The 19,125-nt window shown below is 42.1% G+C and overlaps 1 protein-coding gene across 2 annotated transcripts in view; it reads right to left on the bottom strand.

Annotated features, from left to right (window-relative positions):
- Positions 1-946: 946 nt before the first annotated feature.
- The window catches only part of LOC124009154 (ATP-dependent zinc metalloprotease YME1L1-like), a 54,484-nt gene continuing 36,305 nt past the window's right edge, over positions 947-19,125 (bottom strand). For both annotated transcript variants that reach the window (XM_046320679.1, XM_046320678.1), the window contains exons 9-18: positions 16,200-16,352; positions 14,833-14,965; positions 13,703-13,765; positions 13,453-13,565; positions 12,354-12,509; positions 8,833-8,984; positions 8,405-8,531; positions 6,627-6,700; positions 3,499-3,585; positions 947-3,076 (exon numbers count right to left, since the gene is read on the bottom strand). In XM_046320679.1, coding sequence (XP_046176635.1) covers positions 2,933-3,076; positions 3,499-3,585; positions 6,627-6,700; positions 8,405-8,531; positions 8,833-8,984; positions 12,354-12,509; positions 13,453-13,565; positions 13,703-13,765; positions 14,833-14,965; positions 16,200-16,352 — 1,202 coding nt within the window. In that variant the 3' untranslated portion in view covers positions 947-2,932. The remainder of the gene's footprint in view (positions 3,077-3,498; positions 3,586-6,626; positions 6,701-8,404; positions 8,532-8,832; positions 8,985-12,353; positions 12,510-13,452; positions 13,566-13,702; positions 13,766-14,832; positions 14,966-16,199; positions 16,353-19,125) is intronic.

The following is a 19,125-nucleotide window of genomic DNA, read 5'->3' on the forward strand; positions in this document are numbered from 1 at the left end:
AATTCACCATTAAAGCAGGAAAATAACCTACAACACAAATCTAGTTGCCTACCAAGAAGACAGGGAATGTACCTGAGTGGCCAAGTTACAGTTTTGAATTAAATCTGATTTAAAATCTATGGCAAGACTAACATTTTTGTCTAGCCATGAGTCCCAACATCTTGACAGAGCTTTAAGAATTATAAAAATAATAATTGGCTAATATTGCACAATCCAGATGTGTAAAGCTCTTAGAGACTTACCCAAGAAGGCTCACAGCTGTAGTCACTGCCAAATGTGTTTCTAACATACACCGAGTGTACAAATGATTAATGGTGCTTGCCTACGGAGCTGTGAGGGGAACGGCACCTCAGTACCTCCAGGCTCTGATCAGGCCCTACACCCAAACAAGGGCACTGCATTCATCCACCTCTGGCCTGCTCGCCTCCCTACCACTGAGGAAGTACAGTTCCCGCTCAGCCCAGTCAAAACTGTTCGCTGCTCTGGCCCCCCAATGGTGGAACAAACTCCCTCACGACGCCAGGACAGCGGAGTCAATCACCACCTTCCGGAGACACCTGAAACCCCACCTCTTTAAGGAATACCTAGGATAGGTTAAAGTAATCCTTCTCACCCCCCCCCCCTAAAAGATTTAGATGCACTATTGTAAAGTGGCTGTTCCACTGGATGTCATAAGGTGAATGCACCAATTTGTAAGTCGCTCTGGATAAGAGCGCCTGCTAAATGACTTAAATGTAAATGTAATTAAGGACACCTTCCTAATATTGAGTTGTCCCAACCCCCCGTACGAATTGAACAATGTAAATTCGTCGGGGCATGGACTCTACAAGGTGTCGAAAGCGTTCCACGGCGATGCTGGCCAATGTTGGCTCAAATGCTTCCAACAGTTGTGTCAAGTTAGCTGGATGTCCTTTGGGTGGTGGACCATTCTTGGTACGCACGGGAAACTGTTGAGTGTAAAAACCCAGCAGTGGTGCAGTTCTTGACACAAACCAGTGTGCCTGGCACCTACTACCATACCCTGTTCAACGGAAATATTTTGTCTTGCCAATTCACCCTCTGAATAGCACACATGCTTATAAATCCTTCTCTAACCGGTCTCCTCCACTTCATCTACACTGACTGAAGTGGATATAACAACTGACATCAATAAGGGATCATATCTTTCACCTGGATTCACCTGGTCAGTCTGTCATGGAAAGAGCCGGTGTCCTTAATGTTTTGTATACTCAATGTGTACATTTTACTTATTTAATTTCTATCTTAAAAAATATATATTCTTCCACTTGACATTTTACTATTTAGTGTAGATTGTTGACAAAATTACAATTTAAAACGTGAAGTAAACCAAGGAGTATGAATACTTTTGCAAGACATTGTAATAAACTTTGCCTCTAAAAGAACATTACATCCTAAAAGGTATGGCTTTCAACCTCCATCGTATCACAATCTTAACGCTTCCAACTCAACATTATTTCAAAAGGAGTTCAATATTCTTGCCTAAAGCATTCTGTAAAAACTGTTCATTCTCACCAAAGCTGGAGATACTGCATTCTTGAAGCGATTGAGTCGATTGTCTACAGATGCATTTGACCGTTTTCCTTATAGGCCTACACATCAGCAAATTAGTATGACGGTCCTTGCTTACACTGTGAGGTTCTGAGCTACTGTGCTTAAAACCATTCAAAGTGAGGAAATGTAAAAAAACAGATTCACAGATCTACTCAAGCAATGCTAGTGAGACAGCTGTGAATAGAGAGTACACGGCAGTAGTGGGGAGTGAACCAGGATATGAGGAGTTGTAGGGTCTCTTAGGTTTAACTGTTACAATTGTTTAGACCTAGAAACCAGATAACTGTAAGGTATTTCATAGTAAATAGATGACCTAATCTGATCAAAAAACAGAATCCAATGGCCTGTCGCAGCTTAATTTGCCAACGTTGAGTATGAAGTGAATAAAAGCATAATTTCAAAGCACAGCAGCACTCCCATCTATATATACACACACAGCATTGACATATTTGATAACGTAAATACATAGAGTAAGTGTTCAGACTGACCAAAGTGCTAAGACACATTTGAATTGTGGCTCAAGTCCAAAAGAGTCCCTACTCCGGGTGCATGTACATTCCCAAAATGCCATCTTCGAAACGGCACCTAGCACACACGGCTCAGACAAACCTGGGAATATTGGTAAACCTGGGAAAAGTTGTTCGACTATTTAGGGGGAATCAGATTCCTTATTACAAATACATGATTGACATTCTCAGGTAGAGACAATTCTGAGGAGCCAGGGCATGGACTCACTGGACTTGGACTTACTAGCCATAAAACATTCAACACACATATACACATGTGCACACACACACACAACAGGGTACATTGAAAAATAGGTCATATGACAATGGGATACATTCAAACTAAAAACTAAATGTGTAAATCTGGCAATTTTTAGGCTTTACAGTGTTTGTTTACATTTAGTTTGTTTACAAACATTGACGTAATACAAGGTTATATTTTGGGTTCTGATGGGGTACGACAGTTGAACTAAAGTCATGAGGCATTTACAAGTTATATTCTTCAAGAATCAAATGGGTACATATCATTAATTTATAAATCCCAAAATGGATGCAGCAACTGCTGATTGCCCCTACCAATTTGAAGGGAAATCCCCTTTTTATCGACAATAAGGATCCTAACAACTATCCAGACATTAACAGGAAGATAAGACTGTGTGCGTAGGTAGCGTGCATATTTTACATAAAAAATTATCCTATCTTGAAACCTTGATTTTCATTCCAACACCTTCCAAAAAGCCAGTCCCAACAGTTCCTACGCTCCACTACCCTAATCCACAGCCATATTTTGTCTCCACTCCCCACCCCATCCCGAACACCCCAATAAACAGAGTGACGCCTCCACCCTTGAAGTCTCATCTGACCTCTAGGGCCTTGCCCTCCAGTACCATCTTGATCTCTTTGGCATCCAGCGTCTCGTACTGCAGCAGGGCGGTGGCCAGGTTCTTGTGCTCCTTGGCGTGAGACTTGAGGAGCGCCCTGGCCCGCTCGTACGAATCCTGGAGGACCACACAAACCACCAGAAAAGTCAGGAAATTATTTTGACACAGCTAGGGGCATTGTCTCACATCAGCTGTCTGCACTGATCTGTCTGATAGTTCGCAAACACTCATGGGACAGCTAAAAATACATTTGACGACTCGACGCTCCAGCAGCACTTGCTGTGGGGTAGCAGAGAAAACAGTCTATGACTACGGTGGCTGGAGTCTTTGACAATTTTTAGGGCCTTCTGACACCGCCTGGTATAGAGGTCCTGGACAGTAGGAAGCTTGGCCCCAGTGATGTACTGGGCCGTACGCACTACCCTCTGCAGCGCCTTGCGGTCAGATGCCGAGCAGTTGCCATACCAGGCGGTGATGCAACCACAAGCCAAAGAGCACCAAATCAGGGCCTTGGAAGGACGATGTATGTGGAAACTTACCTTTAAAAGTATCCTGACTTCATGTTCGATGGCAGCCTGTGTCTCCGGGCTCTGTTTCGTTTGGTCGGCATAGGTCATGACACCCAGCTACAACACAGGTGAGAGAGAGTGTGTGTGAGTGAGTGAGTGAGTGAGAAAGATATGCTGGCCTCCTGGGTGGCGCAGTGGTCTAGGGCACTGCATCGCAGTGCTAGCTGTGCCACCAGAGACTCTGGGTTCGCGCCCAACCAACCAAGATAGCCAGGTGCACGGTGTTTCCTCCAACACATTGGTGCGGCTGGCTTCCGCGGGTTGTGTTTCGGAGGACGCATGGCTTTCTCCCGAGCCCCGAGTACGACTCCCGTGTACGGGAGTTGTAGCGATGAGACAAGATAGTAATTACTAACAATTGGATACCACGAAAAGGGGGTAAAAAAAAAAAAAAGAGAAAGATATGTCACAATATATACAGTGCATTTGGAAAGTATTCAGACCCCTTGACTTTTTCCACATTTTGTTACGTTACAGCCTTATTCTAAAATGAATCAAATAGTCCCCCCCCCAATCAACCTACACACAATACCTCACAATGACAAAGCAAGAACAGGTTTAGACATTTTTGCAAATGTATAAATTAAAAAACAGAAATATCACATACATAAGTTCAGACCCTTTACTCAGTACTTAGTTGAAGCACCTTTTGCAGCGATTACAGCCTCGAATCTTCTTGGGTATGGTGCAACAAGCTTGGCACATCTGTATTGTCTTATCTGTGTGCTCTCCCCCAATTGCTCGGTTTGGCCAGGAGGCCAGCTTTTGGTGGTTCTAAGCATATTCCATTTAAGAATGATGGAAGCCACTGTGCTCTTGGGGACCTTCAATGCTGCAGACATGTTTTCTGTACCCTTCCCCAGATCTGTGCCTCGACACAATTCTGTCTCGGGGGGCTACGGATAATTCCTTCGACCTCGTGGCTTGGTTTTTGATCTGACACGAACTGTCAACTGGGGGACCTTATACAGACTGGTGTGTGCCTTTCCAAATCATGTCCAATCAATTGAATTTACCACAGATGGACTCCAATGAAGTTGTACAAACATCTCAAGGATGATTAATGGAAACCGGATGCACCTGATCTCAATTTTGAGTCTCATAGCAAAGGGTCTAAATACTTATGTAAATAAGGTATTTTTAATTTTAAAAAATATACATTTGCAAACATTTCTAAAAACGTGTTTTCACTTTGTCATTATGGGTTATTATGTGTAGATTTATAAGGACATTTAAGGACATTCCACAAAATGTGGAAAAGGGGAAGGGGTCTGAATACTTTCCGAATGCATTGTATGTAGTGCTGCAACACAGGGTGGTTACCATTTATGCCAATGAAGCTCATTGAGAAACAGAGATAGATCTTTGTGAAGGTTCCACACTACAGTGCCTTGCGAAAGTATTCGGCCCCCTTGAACTTTGCGACCTTTTGCCACATTTCAGGCTTCAAACATAAAGATATAAAATTGTATTTTTTTGAGAAAAATCAACAACAAGTGGGACACAATCATGAAGTGGAACGACATTTATTGGATATTTCAAACTTTTTTAACAAATCAAAAACTGAAAAATTGGGCGTGCAAAATTATTCAGCCCCTTTACTTTCAGTGCAACAAACTCTCTCCAGAAGTTCAGTGAGGATCTCTGAATGATCCAATGTTGACCTAAATGACTAATGATGATAAATACAATCCACCTGTGTGTAATCAACTCTCCGTGTAAATGCACCTGCACTGTGATAGTCTCAGAGGTCCGTTAAAAGTGCAGATAGCATAATGAAGAACAAGGAACACACCAGGCAGGTCCGAGATACTGTTGTGAAGAAGTTTAAAGCCGGATTTGGATACAAAAAGATTTCCCAAGCTTTAAACATCCCAAGGAGCACTGTGCAAGCGATAATATTGAAATGGAAGGAGTATCAGACCACTGCAAATCTACCAAGACCTGGCCGTCCCTCTAAACTTTCAACTCATGCAAGGAGAATACTGATCAGAGATGCAGCCAAGAGGCTCATGATCACTCTGGATGAACTGCAGAGATCTACAGCTGAGGTGGGAGACTCTGTCCATAGGACAACAATCAGTCGTATATTGCACAAATCTGGCCTTTATGGAAGAGTGGCAAGAAGAAAGCCATTTCTTAAAGATATCCATAAAAAGTGTCGTTTAAAGTTTGCCACAAGCCACCTGGGAGACACACCAAACATGTGGAAGAAGGTGCTCTGGTCAGATGAAACCAAAATTGAACTTTTTGGCAACAATGCTAAATGTTATGTTTGGCGTAAAAGCAACACAGCTCATCACCCTAAACACACCACCCCCACTGTCAAACATGGTGGTGGCAGCATCATGGTTTGGGCCTGCTTTTCTTCAGCAGGGACAGGGAAGATGGTTAAAATTGATGGGAAGATGGATGGAGCCAAATACAGGACCATTCTGGAAGAAAACCTGATGGAGTCTGCAAAAGACCTGAGACTGGGACGGAGATTTGTCTTCCAACAAGACAATGATCCAAAACATAAAGCAAAATCTACAATGGAATGGTTCAAGAATAAACATATCCAGGTGTTAGAATGGCCAAGTCAAAGTCCAGACCTGAATCCAATCGAGAATCTGTGGAAATAACTGAAAACTGCTGTTCACAAATGCTCTCCATCCAACCTCACTGAGCTCGAGCTGTTTTGCAAGTCTCTCGATGTGCAAAACTGATAGAGACATACCCCAAGCGACTTACAGCTGTAATTGCAGCAAAAGGTGGTGCTACAAAGTATTAATTTAAGGGGGCTGAATAATTTTGCACGCCCAATCTTTCAGTTTTTGATTTGTTAAAAAAGTTATACAAATATCCAATAAATGCCATTCCACTTCATGATTGTGTCCCACTTGTTGTTGATTCTTCTAAAAAAAAATACAATTTTATATCTTTATGTTTGAAGCCTGAAATGTGCCAAAAGGTCGCAAAGTTCAAGGGGGCCGAATACTTTCACAAGGCACTGTAGGTAGTAAGTATTGACAGGCATACAACACAAACAGCAGGCCTTTGCTCATGCAGTATAAGACATTAATTCATTTCCTCTTTCCCGAACAAACATAACTTACCCTCTCACACATTCCAAATCTGGTCACCATCATTCTTGCAATTTTGGTGGCAGCATCAAAGTCACTTGATGCCCCTAAAAAAAACAAGATGAACATGTATTTCATATATCTTGTTTAGTCTTGGACTCTTGGAAGATTATTAACGGGATAAAAGATACCAATGGCTCAGTGAGTCAGCATGGTGCTTGCAACAGTAAGCCCTGGGTTTGATTCCTGCATGGGTCACATATACTGAAAACATATGTGTCACTGTCAATGTTCCACAATTCTGTAAGTCACTTTGGATAAAAATGTCAGCTATATGACCATATCATCAATCACAAAAACTTGAATGTTATTTAAGTTACATTTGGATGCCAGGATTACCCCTACCCTACTGAGGTTACATTTGCAAAACCCTTGGTTAACATAGAGATTCTGGGAACATCAGAAGGTGGGGGGAAATTAACTATATACTGGTAATCCGAACAATTGAACATGTGCGGTGGTACTTAATGAATATGTCAGTTCGGTTGTCATCGGAGACATTCTCATCAATGATAAGATGACAAATCAGAGTTATCGGATTCACATGGAATTGTTGTTCAATTTAAATGTTTGAATATGACATTATTTGTGATGGGATGAAATGTGATTTTAGCTTCTAAAATGGGAGATGTGGGTTTTCATAAGATAGGGCTGCTCACTCAGTGGCCCACCCACGTGAAGAGACAAAGGCAACTATGAAACACCCCTGTTCTCCCTTCCTATATAAAGCCTTGACGACAATAGAACTTCCTGTTCCGGGATGTAGGACGACGGTCCTATGTCAGAATGGTTCAGATAATAACTACAGAACGAAGCCAACATCAGCGTGAGTTTTGGTTGCGAATGGTATGAACATAGAACTCTTATTCACAACAGAAGTGATACCTCCTAGCCGTTGAGTTAGCAACCGCACCTGCAAACGCAGGTTAGGAAGGAAAAGACAACGATGTTACTACAACGTATCCAATTGACAACCAGAGACATTCTTCAAAGGACTCGGCTTGGCAACACGGCCTTCCATCTACCACCAACCTACCGAAGCGCAGCTCAGAGTAAATATTTCTTGCATTTTCCTTTTCCAAATGAGAAGTCATTTAGAATGCATAAGATACTGCATTTACGATAGCACAGCTTCTTCCCTGTGTTCCTCAGTCTTCCCGCTCCTTCACTCAACCCAGCCCCTTTTCTTTTGTGTAACAAGCAGTCATATCTGTTCCACCCGCTAAGGACGTTTTCCTTTATGACGTAATTTGTAATCAAGTTATGATTTAATTATGTGTATGTGTAATTCTGTGTGATTAGTTAGGTATTTAGTAAAAAAATTATTAAACAAAATGTTGTATTGCTGATTCAAATTGTTAGCCAGGGTTCGTGCAAATAACTAAGAATTTACAACTTTCAGATGAGACTGAATTAAGGTGACGATTAATATTGACTGCTATTGATGTAAAATATTACTAGGTCTTTAAGAGTTTATACGGAAGATAACAGCTCTATAAATATTATTTTGTGGTGCCTGACTCTCTAGTTAATTACATTTACATGATTAGCTCAATGAGGTGATATTAATTACGGAAAAAGTATTTTATAGAATAGCATGTCATATCACTTAATCCGGCATAGCACGACACCGGGATGCACCATCCCGTTTTCTGGAAAATTCTTATTGTTCTACAGTACTGTGCTAGGTGGATACTGTAACTCTGTACTCTAATTGCCCTCCTGCTCCAACTCTACATCCCCCTGCATACCCGTGGTAATGAACTCATTGCCAAATATGATTTCCTCTGCCACGCGGCCTCCCATGCTGACATCCATCTGGGCCAGCAACTGAGCACGCGTCTCGCTCCAGCGGTCATCCTCCGGGAGCATAGACACCTAGGATGGACAGTGGGGGAAGAGGAGTGAGGCCCGGCAGCGAACGAAACCAACCACTTCAATTTGACGAATCTAAAAACATAAAAAATGATGATTTCATTTGCAAGACATAAACCCAGGGGGAATTAAGCATTATTATATTGGCATGCTCAGCAGAACAGATTCCTGAAAAAAATGTGGTTTATTTCTGTGTCATAGCCTTCATATAAGAAACCAGTATAAAATTAGTCTAACCATGTTATGTTCACTACCCATCTTGTTTCCTATATATTTCAATTTCCCTATTTCCAGTCTTACTTACATGACCCAAGGAAGGACCTCTGGGCATGATGGTGGCCTTATTGATGGGCATGGCGTCCTTGGTGTAGTACGCCACGATAGCGTGACCAGACTCATGGTACGCTGTGATCTCCTTGTTCTTCTTGTCAATTTCCACACTCCTCCTCTCTGGACCTGTGGGAGGGAAGAGATGGATAGAGATAAATCACTTGAATTCCTGATCGAAGCCATTCGGTCCCTGAATGCCAAATAAACCCATAGGAAGGTCCGAGAGGATTGTATAGGTGTATGTAGTCCCATCTCGTTCACTCAACTATTGGAAGTCTGGGCACAATTCAGGTTTGGATTTATATTTTGAATGGGAGTGGTCAGAGTCAGTGGCATCCAGCGCTCACATTTGATTGGCTCTAAGTAGAAATGCTGTTTCCAATTAGGAGCGGCATTTCCTTCTGTTGACTTTTTTTCTTCTTTGGTCCGTGTCTCGCTTTTAATAGGCTATGCGGAATTCATTTTGCATCTTACAGGGTTGTTTCTACATAGAAAATTATTTGACCGGTCGCCTAAGTGTTTTTTCGGGGGCCTATGTCCAAACAGTAAAAATAATAATAATAAATAACAATAAATGGGATGGAAAAAATGTTTTCAGTGTAAACTTAGGACGACTAAAAGAGATATAAAGTATGTAGATTTTGGACACATATACAGTGCATTCGGAAAGTATTCGGACCCCTTGACTTCTTCCACATTTTGTTACGCTGCAGCCTTATTCTAAAATACTAAGTACTTTGTTGAAGAACCCTTGGCAGCGGTAACAGCAGAGTCTTCTTGGGTATAATGCTACAAGCTCGGCACACCTGTACTTGGGGAGTTTCTCTGCAGATCCTCGCAAGGTTTGTCAGGTTGGATGGGTAGCGTCGCTGCACAGCTATTTTCAGATCTCTCCAGAGATGTTTGATCAGGTTCAAGTCCGGGCTCTAGCTGGGCCACTCAAGGATATTCAGAGACTTGTCCCGAAGCCACTCCTGCATCATCTTGGCTGTGTGCTTAGGGTCGTTGTCCTGTTGGAAGGTGAACCTTTGCCCTAGTCTGAGGTCCTGAGCGCTCTGATGCAGGTTTTCATCAAGGATCTCTCTGTATTTTGCTCCGTTCATCTTTCCCATGATCCTGACATGTCTACCAGCTGCTGAAAAACACCCCCACAGCATGATGCTGCCACCACCACGCTTTACCGTAGGGATGGTGCAGGGTTTCCTCCAGACGTGACACTTGGCATTCAAGCCAAAGAGTTCAATCTTGGTTTCATCAGACCAGAGAAACTTGTTTTTCATGGTCTGAGAGTCTTTCGGTGCTTTTTGACAAACTCCAAGCGGACTGTCATGTGCCTTTTACTGGGAGTGGCTTCCGTCTGGCCACTCTACCATAAAAGCCTGATTGGTGGAGTGCTGCAGAGATGGTTGTCTTTCTGGAAGATGCTCCCTCCTCCACAGAGGAACTTTGGTGCTCTGTCAGAGTGACCATCAGGTTCTTGGTCACCTCCCTGACCAAGGCCCTTCTCCCTCAATTTCCTAAAGTGGCCAGCTTTAGGAAGAGTCTTGGTGGTTCCAAACTTATTTCATTTAAGAATGATGGAGGCCACTGTGTTCTTGGATCTTCAATGCTGCAGACATGTTTTATGTACCCTTCCCCAGATCTGTGCCTCGACACAATCCTGTCTTGGAGCTCTACAGACAATTCCTTCGATCTCATGGCTTGGTTTTTGTTCTGACATGCACTGTCAACTGTGGCACCTTATATAGACAGGTGTGTGCGTTTCCAAATCAAGTGGTAGAAACATCAAGGATGAGCAATGGAAACAGGATGCACCTGAGCTCAATTTCGAGTCTGATAGCAAAGGGTCTGAATACTTATGTAAATAAGGTATTTCTGATGTGGCAAAATGGCTTAAGGACAACAAAGTCAAGGTATTGGAATGGCCATCACAAAGCCCTGACCTCAATTCTATTGAAAATTTGTGGACAGAACTGAAAAAGTGTGTACGAGCAAGGAGGCCTCAAACCTGACTCGGTTACACCAGCTCTGTCAGGAGGAATGGGACAAAATTCACCCAACTTATTGTGGAAGGCTACTCAAAACGTTTGACCCAAGTTAAAGAATTTAAAGGCAATGCTACCAAATACTAATTGAGTGCATGTAAACTTGTTACTTGGGAATGTGATGAAAGAAATAATAGCTTGAAATAAATTATTCTCTGTAATATTATTCTGACATTTCACCTTCTTAAAATAAAGTGTTGATCCTAACTGACCTAAAACAAGGAATTTTTACTTGGATTAAATGTCAGGAATTGTGTAAAAAAATAAATAAATAAAAAAAAACAGGGTTTAAATGTATTTGGCTAAGGTGTATGTAAACTTCCAACTTCAACTGTATAGTCTTGTGAATGTGCATAGAGTCTGTGCAAGATAGGGTCAACGTAAATAGTCAGTGTAACCATTTAATCAACTATTTAGCAGTATTATGGCTATTTATCAGTCTTTTGGCATGGAGTTAGATGCTGTTTCAGAGCCTGCTGGTCCGAGAACCGATGATCCGGTACCATTTGCCGGACAGTAGCAGAGTGAGTCTATGGCTTGGGTGGTTGAAGACTTTTGAAAACAATTTCGGACCTTCCTCTGAGAAGCCTGGGTTTCCGAGGCCAACTGGCTGACTACACCGCTCGTGTCACATGCGCGAGTTTTGCAAAATAAATGTAGAAATCTATGTTATTCAATTATTGCACCCACACTGCACGAGTGTGCCAACGAGCGTCTGTGTTGCCAAGGGAAAAAATAGAAGTCAGTTCTATTTCCAACACAGATTGAGCTGCAAGTCCTGCCTCTCCCATCTCATTAGTTTATAGAAGCAGGTACCGACGTGCCATCTCCTCATTGGTTATACAAAGGTGTGTGACTGAAAGACGAACGAGGTCGGTGGCGGTAATGCACCTCATTTATGAAATTTGCCAATCGCAATATAAAGTCGAGAAGAAAAAGCCTAGAAGGAGGAGAGATGTCTAGAAACGATTTGGTTGACTGTTTTATGTGTGGATTAATCGGAGTAGAGGACCTTGTGCATTTCAGGTAAAATAACAACTCAATGTTTATATCCCAGGACAAATTAGCAAGCTAGCTAAAGAGGACAAATTAGTTAGCAAGTACAAGCTAGCTAAATTGCCATAAGGTTTCATGTTTTTTGACCTGTCCCCAAATTAATGTAATTGGTTCAGAGTTTGTTTTGATATTTTAACCTGTGTGTCGTGATCGCGTTTGGTGTGGGGGGACAAAATACATTTATGAACGATGGCGCTTGCGCGCAGACGGTTTTGGTTCCATGTAAGGTGTAGGCAATACGGTGCAAATTCCACTTGGCCTAAGACGGGCTACCACCATATAGATTACACTTATCTAATCCTCTCAGATCTAAACAAGTGCCTAGGGGTAAGGGCAGATTTGTGATTAAGGGGGTATATTTCTATTTTCTCCCTATTCCTACAGCAGTGCTCACCCATGAGGATCTTGTCCTTGGCAAACTCTAGCTCTTTGAGGGTCACCATGTTTTTGCCATCCACCGCCGCTTTCAGAGCTGCCTGGTTCACCAGGTTCTCCAGGTCGGCCCCGGAGAAGCCCACTGTGCCCCTGGCGATGATCCCAGCCTCGATGTCTGCATGAGGAAGCCAGGTCGTTAGCAGGAACAGTGACAGCTAAGCTAGGTCAACTACAGTGTGACTTACTAGCATGTTACCACTGCAGATTCTCATATAGCAATCTATTAGCATGTAGCCATAGTCTATTTAGCATGTTGCCAGTGCAGATTATTTTATAACCATTGTCTTTTAGTTGGTAGCCTTTAGCTTGTAGCCATATTCTATTAGCATGTATCCAAATGGCATGTCACCGTAGTCTATTTAAAAATGTAGCCATTTGCAAGTAGCCATAGTCTATTTTTAGTTTTTTAATTTAACTAGGCAAGCCAGTTAAGAATAAATTCTTATTTACAATGACGGCCTACCCTGGCCAAACCCTAACGATGCTGGGCCAATTGTGCGCCGCTCTATGGGACTCCCAATCACGTCCGGTTGTGATACAGCCTGGAATTAAACCTGGGTTTGTAGTGACGCCTCTAGCACTGAGATGCAGTGCCTTAGACCGCTGCGCCACTCGGGAGCACAAAACAATAATATCATCTATTAGCATGTTACCACTACAGATTCTCATATAGCCATAGTCTATTTGCATTTACAGTATCTATTAGCATTTAGCCAAGCAGATTCACTTGTGTGAAGCAGGTGCTCATTAGCAATAGACTCAAGCTATGGCCAACACAGATCACACATATGTATATATATATATATTTGCTCCCAAGTGGTGCAGCGGTCTATGGCACTGCATCTCAGTGCAAGGGGCGTTACTACAGTCCCTGGTTTGATTCCAGGCTGTATCACGTCTGGTCGTGATTGGGAGTCCAATAGGGCGGCGCCCAATTGGCCCAGCGCCGTCAGGGTTTGGTCGGTGTAGGCCTTCATTGTAAATAAGAATTTGTTCTTAACTGATTTGCCTACTCAAATAAAGGTTCAATAAATAAAAAATGTATGTTGCTCATGTACCAGGGTCTACTTTGATCTTCCTTAAATACCAGTTGAGGATTTCTGTGCGTCCTTTCACGTCTGGTTTGGAGACAGTGACCTGCATGTCAAAACGTCCCGGCCTAATCAGAGCGCTAGAGAGGGGGCGACAGTTTAGGAGGGAGAGCCTAAGTTTGTCTTAACATGGCAAGCCATTCTGTACTTATGTAAACTAATACAACACAGGCCCTGTGATTGTGTAATATTATGAGTTGAACAAAGCTTAACATACTTATCCAAAGCCTCAGGGAAGTTTGTCGCCCCGATGATGATGACCCCTTCATTTGGTTTGAACCTGCGGGCGACAAACTTGACAAGGTTAAGGGAAGTCAGGTTTCTCCCCACAGAAAGTAACAGCGGTGCTACACCACGGTAGTGTTCAGTATGGCACAACAGTGCAATACATTTTGCAACAAAGAATCTGTGTTCTTATTGGACAAATTCAGTTAGAAGATCTCTATTTCACTCCGTTTTAGAGATATACACACACACAACATTTTGGGGTCACTTATTAATTTCCTTGTTTTTGAAAGAAAAGCTATTTTTTTGTCCATTAAAATAACATCAAATTGATCAGAAATACAGTGTAGACATTGACTATTGTAGCTGGAAACAGCAGATTTTTTATGGGTACTAGTTAATGAAGCCAGGTGAGGACGTGTGAGGCGTCTGTTTCTCCAACTAGACAGTCTAATGTACTTGTCCTCTTGCTCAGTTGTGCACCGGGGCCTCCCACCCCTCTTTCTATTCTGGTTAGAGCCAGTTTGCACTGTTCTGTAAAGGGAGTAGTACACAGCATTGTAGGAGATCTTCAGTTTCTTCGCAATTTCTCGCATGGAATAGCCTTCATTTCGCATAACAAGAATAGACTTACGAGTTACAGAAGAAAGGTCTTTGTTTCTGGTGATTTTTAGCCTGTAATCGAACCCACAAATAGTGATGCTCCAGATACTGAACTAGTGTAACGAAGGCAAGTGTTATTGCTTCTTTTAAATCAGGACAACAGTTTTCAGCTGTGCCAAAATAATTGCAAAAGGGTTTTAATGATCAATTAGCCTTTTAAAATGATAAACTTGGATTAGCTAACACAACGTGCCATTGGAACACAAGAGTGATGGTTGCTGATAATGGGCCTCTTTACGCATACGTAAATATTTTTTAAATCTGCCGTTTCCAGCTACAATAGTCATTTACAACATTAACATGTCTACACTGTATTTCTGATCAATTTGATGTTATTTTAATGGACAAAAAAAAGTGCTTTTCTTTCAAAAACAAGGACATTTCTAAGTGACCCCAAACTTTGAATGGTAGTGTATAATGTCATTGAACACAACCCAGAAGAACACATTGAAAACATACCCGTCCATCTCAGCCAGTAGCTGGTTGATGGTCTGTCTGGAGTAAGGGTGCATGGGAGACTCGATTCTCTTCCCTCCGACGCTGTCCAACTCATCAATGAAGATCACGCATGGGGCGTTGGCTTTAGCTTCCCCTGCAGACAAGTAATGTATAGAGAGATTGGGTTGTCTAGGGCAGGGTCTCAAACGTATGGTTGATCAATTATGACACAATATCATCTAGCTTGTAAACATTTTCGCAACCAGTTTGGGTATTTTTTTTAATTGAACTTCTTAAGGATGTAGCAGAATACAGTTCACTGGCAGGAACACCACTCAGCGGAGTTTCATAGTTTTTGATAAAACTCAAACTGTCATTAAAAATACACATTCAAGGTAGTGAATTAAAGCTACACTCGTTGTGAATCTATCCACCAAGTCAGATTTGTAAAATGCTTTTCGGCAAAAACATGAGAAGCTATTATCTGATAGCATGTAACACCCCAAAAGACCCGCAGGGGACGTAAACAAAATAATTAGCATAGTCGGCGCTACACAAACCGCAGAAATAAAATATAAAACATTCATTACCTTTGACCATCTTCTTCGTTGGCACTCCTAGATGTCTCATAATCACTATTGGGTCTTTTTTCCAATTAAATCGGTCCATTTATAGCCTAGATATCGATCTATGAAGACTGTGTGAACAACGAAAAAAATAGCGTTTTCTAACGTAATGTCATTTTTTTAAATTAAAAAAGTCGACGATAAACTTTCACAAGACACTTCGAAATACTTTTGTAATGCAACTTTAGGTATTAGTAAACGTTAATAAGTGATCAAATTGATCACGAGGCGAAGTATATTCTTTAGCTGTCCGTCTGGAAATAATGTCCGGGGAAATCTCAACCAAAATATCCGGTCGGATACCTGAAGAAATGGGTTGCCTCTTCTTGTTTTTGACCAAGAAACAAATCGTAGGCAAATGACAAGACTGTTGACATCGTGTGGAAGCTGTAGGTATTGCAACCTCAGCCTCATTTAATCTGGGTCACCTTTAAAATTTGTTGAAGTGGCGCATGGATATTTTTTTCCATTTTCAGTGATCAGATTTTCCTGCACTTTTCGATGAAACATACGTTCTGTTATAGTCACAGCCGTGATTTAACCAGTTTTTAGAAACGTCTGAGTGTTTTCTATCCACACATACTAATCATATGCATATACTATATTCCTGGCATGAGTAGCAGGGCGCTGAAATGTTGCGCGATTTTTAACAAAAAGCTGCGAAAATTCACAACAGCCTTAAGTTAACTGGGAAAAGTACATTATTAGGTTCAGGGTTGAAGCCAGGAATAGGGTGAGACTTGAAGATGAGATGGGACTCACTGAAAAGGTTCCTGATGCGACTGGCTCCAACCCCCACAAACATCTCATCAAATTCCGAACCGGTGGCGTAATAGAAGGGGACGTCGGCCTCTCCAGCTACGGCTCTGGCCAACAGAGTCTTCCCAGTGCCAGGGGGGCCAACCAGCAAGATCCCTACAGAGAGAGAGAGAGAGAGAGTGCACAAGCTATAAACAACTATAAATTATTCATATTGTATTACTGCATAAAAGACTGAAATCCAATGTGGAAGTAAACAATAAGATATGTAACTAGCTGTGAGATAAAGTGACTAGCCATCAGAATAGATAAGAGTAAGAATAAATAACAGAGTAGCAGCAGCATTTGATGAGTGTGTGTGTGTATGTATGTATGCATTTACGTACAGTGGAGAGAACATATATTTGGTACACTACAGATTTTGCAGGTTTTCCTACTCAACTGTGAGAGGCAGAATCTATAACAAAATCCAGAAAATCACATTGTATGATTTCTAAGTAATTAATTTGCATTTTATTGCATGACATAAGTATTGGATACATCAGAAAAGCAGAACTTAATATTTGGTACAGAAACCTTTGTTTGCAATTACAGAGATCATACATTTCCTGAAGTTCTTGACCAGGTTTGCGCACACTGCAGCAGGGATTTTGGCCCACTCCTCCATACAGACCTTCTTCAGACCCTTCAGGTTTCGAGGCTGTTGCTGGGCAATACAGACTTTCAGCTCCCTCCAAAGATTTTCTATTGGGTTCAGGTCTGGAGACTGGCTAGGCCACTCCAGGACCTTGAGATGCTTCTTACGGAGCCACTCCTTAGTTGCCCTGGCTGTGTGTTTCGGGTCGTTGTCATGCTGGAAGACCCAGCCACGACCCATCTTCAATGCTCTTACTGAGGGAAGGAGGTTGTTGGCCAAGATCTCGCAAAACATGGCCCCATCCACCCTCCCCTCAACACGGTGCAGTCGTCCTGTCCCCTTAGCAGAAAAGCATCCCCAAAGAATGATGTTTCAACCTTCACGTTTGGGATGGTGTTCTTGGGGTTGCTCTCATCCTTCTGCTTCCTCCAAACATGGCGAGTGGAGTTTAGACCAAAAAGCTCTATTTTTGTCTCATCAGACCACATGACCTCCCATTCCTTCTCTGGATCATCCAGATGGTCATTGGAAAACTTCAGACGGGCCTGGACATGCGCTGGCTTGAGCAGGGGGACCTTGCGTGCGCTGCATGATTTTAATCCATGACGGCGTAGTGTGTTACTAATGGTTTTCTTTGAGACTGTGGTCCCAGCTCTCTTCAGGTCATTGACCAGGTCCTGCTGTGTAGTTCTGGGCTGATCCCTCACCTTCCTCATGATCATTGATGCCCCACGAGGTGAGATCTTGCATGGAGCCCCAGACCGAGGGTGATTGACCGTCATCTTGAACTTCTTCCATTTTCTAATAATTGCACCAACAGTTGTTGCCTTCTCACCAAGCTGCTTGCCTATTGTCCTGTAGTCCAACCCATCCTTGTGCAGGTCTACAATTTTATCCCTGATGTCCTTACACAGCTCTCTGGTCTTGGCCATTGTGGAGAGGTTGGAGTCTGTTTGATTGAGTGTGTTGACAGGTGTCTTTTATACAGGTAACGAGTTCAAACAGGTGCAGTTAATACAGGTAATGAGTGGAGAACAGGAAGGCTTCTTAAAGAAAAACTAACAGGTCTGTGAGAGCCGGAATTCTTACTGGTTGGTAGGTGATCAAATACTTATGTCATGCAATAAAATGCGAATTAATTACTTAAAAATCATACAATGTGATTTTCTGGATTTTTGTTTTAGATTCCGCCTCTCACAGTTGAAGTGTACCTATGATAAAAATTACAGAGCTATACATGCATTGTAAGTAGGAAAACCTGCAAAATTGCCAGTGTATCAAATACAGTGCCTTGCGAAAGTAATTTTGCACGCCCAATTGTTCAGTTTTTGATTTCTTAAAAAAGTTTAAAATATCCAATAAATGTCGTTCCACTTCTTGATTGTGTCCCACTTGTTGTTGATTCTTCACAAAAAAATACAGTTTTATATCTTTATGTTTGAAGCCTGAAATGTGGCAAAAGGTCGCAAAGTTCAAGGGGGCCGAATACTTTCGCAAGGCACTGTACTTGTTCTCCGCACTGTATGTATGTATGTATGTATGTATGTATGTATGTATGTATGTATGTATGTATGTATGTATGTATGTATGTATGTATGTATGTATGTATGTATGTATGTATGTATGTATGTATGTATGTATGTATGTATGTATGTACGTAGGCACGCACGTATGTATGTATGTACAGTACCAGTCAAAAGTTTGGACAGAACTACTCATTCAAGGGTTGTTCTTTATTTTGACTATTTTCTACATTGTGGAATAATAGTGAAGACATCAGAGCTATGAAATAACACATATGCCATTATGTAGTAACCAAAAAGATCAAAATATATTTTAGATTCTTCAAAGTAGCCACCCTTGGCTTGATGACAGCTTTGCACACTCTTGGCATTCTCTCAACCAGCTTCACCTGGAATGCTTTTCCAACTATCTTGAAGGAGTTCCCACATATGCTCAGCACTTGTTGGCTGCTTTTCCTTCACTCTGCAGTCCAACTCATCCCAATTGGTTTGAGGTTGGGAGAATGGCGGTCAAGTCATCTGATGCAGCACTCCATCACTCTCCTTCTTGGTCAAATAGCCCTTACACAGCCTGGAGGTGTGGTGGGTCATTGTCCTGTTGAAAAACAAATTATAGTCCCACTAAGCACAATCCAGATGGGATGGCGTATCGCTGGAGAATGTTGTGGTAGCCATGCTGGTTAAGTGTGACTTGAATTCTAAATAAATCATCGAGTGTCACCAGCAAAGCACCCACACACCATCACACCTCCTCCTCCATGCTTCACAG

The sequence above is a fragment of the Oncorhynchus gorbuscha genome, linkage group LG22 (assembly GCF_021184085.1).
Source record: "Oncorhynchus gorbuscha isolate QuinsamMale2020 ecotype Even-year linkage group LG22, OgorEven_v1.0, whole genome shotgun sequence".
Taxonomy (NCBI): domain Eukaryota; kingdom Metazoa; phylum Chordata; class Actinopteri; order Salmoniformes; family Salmonidae; genus Oncorhynchus; species Oncorhynchus gorbuscha.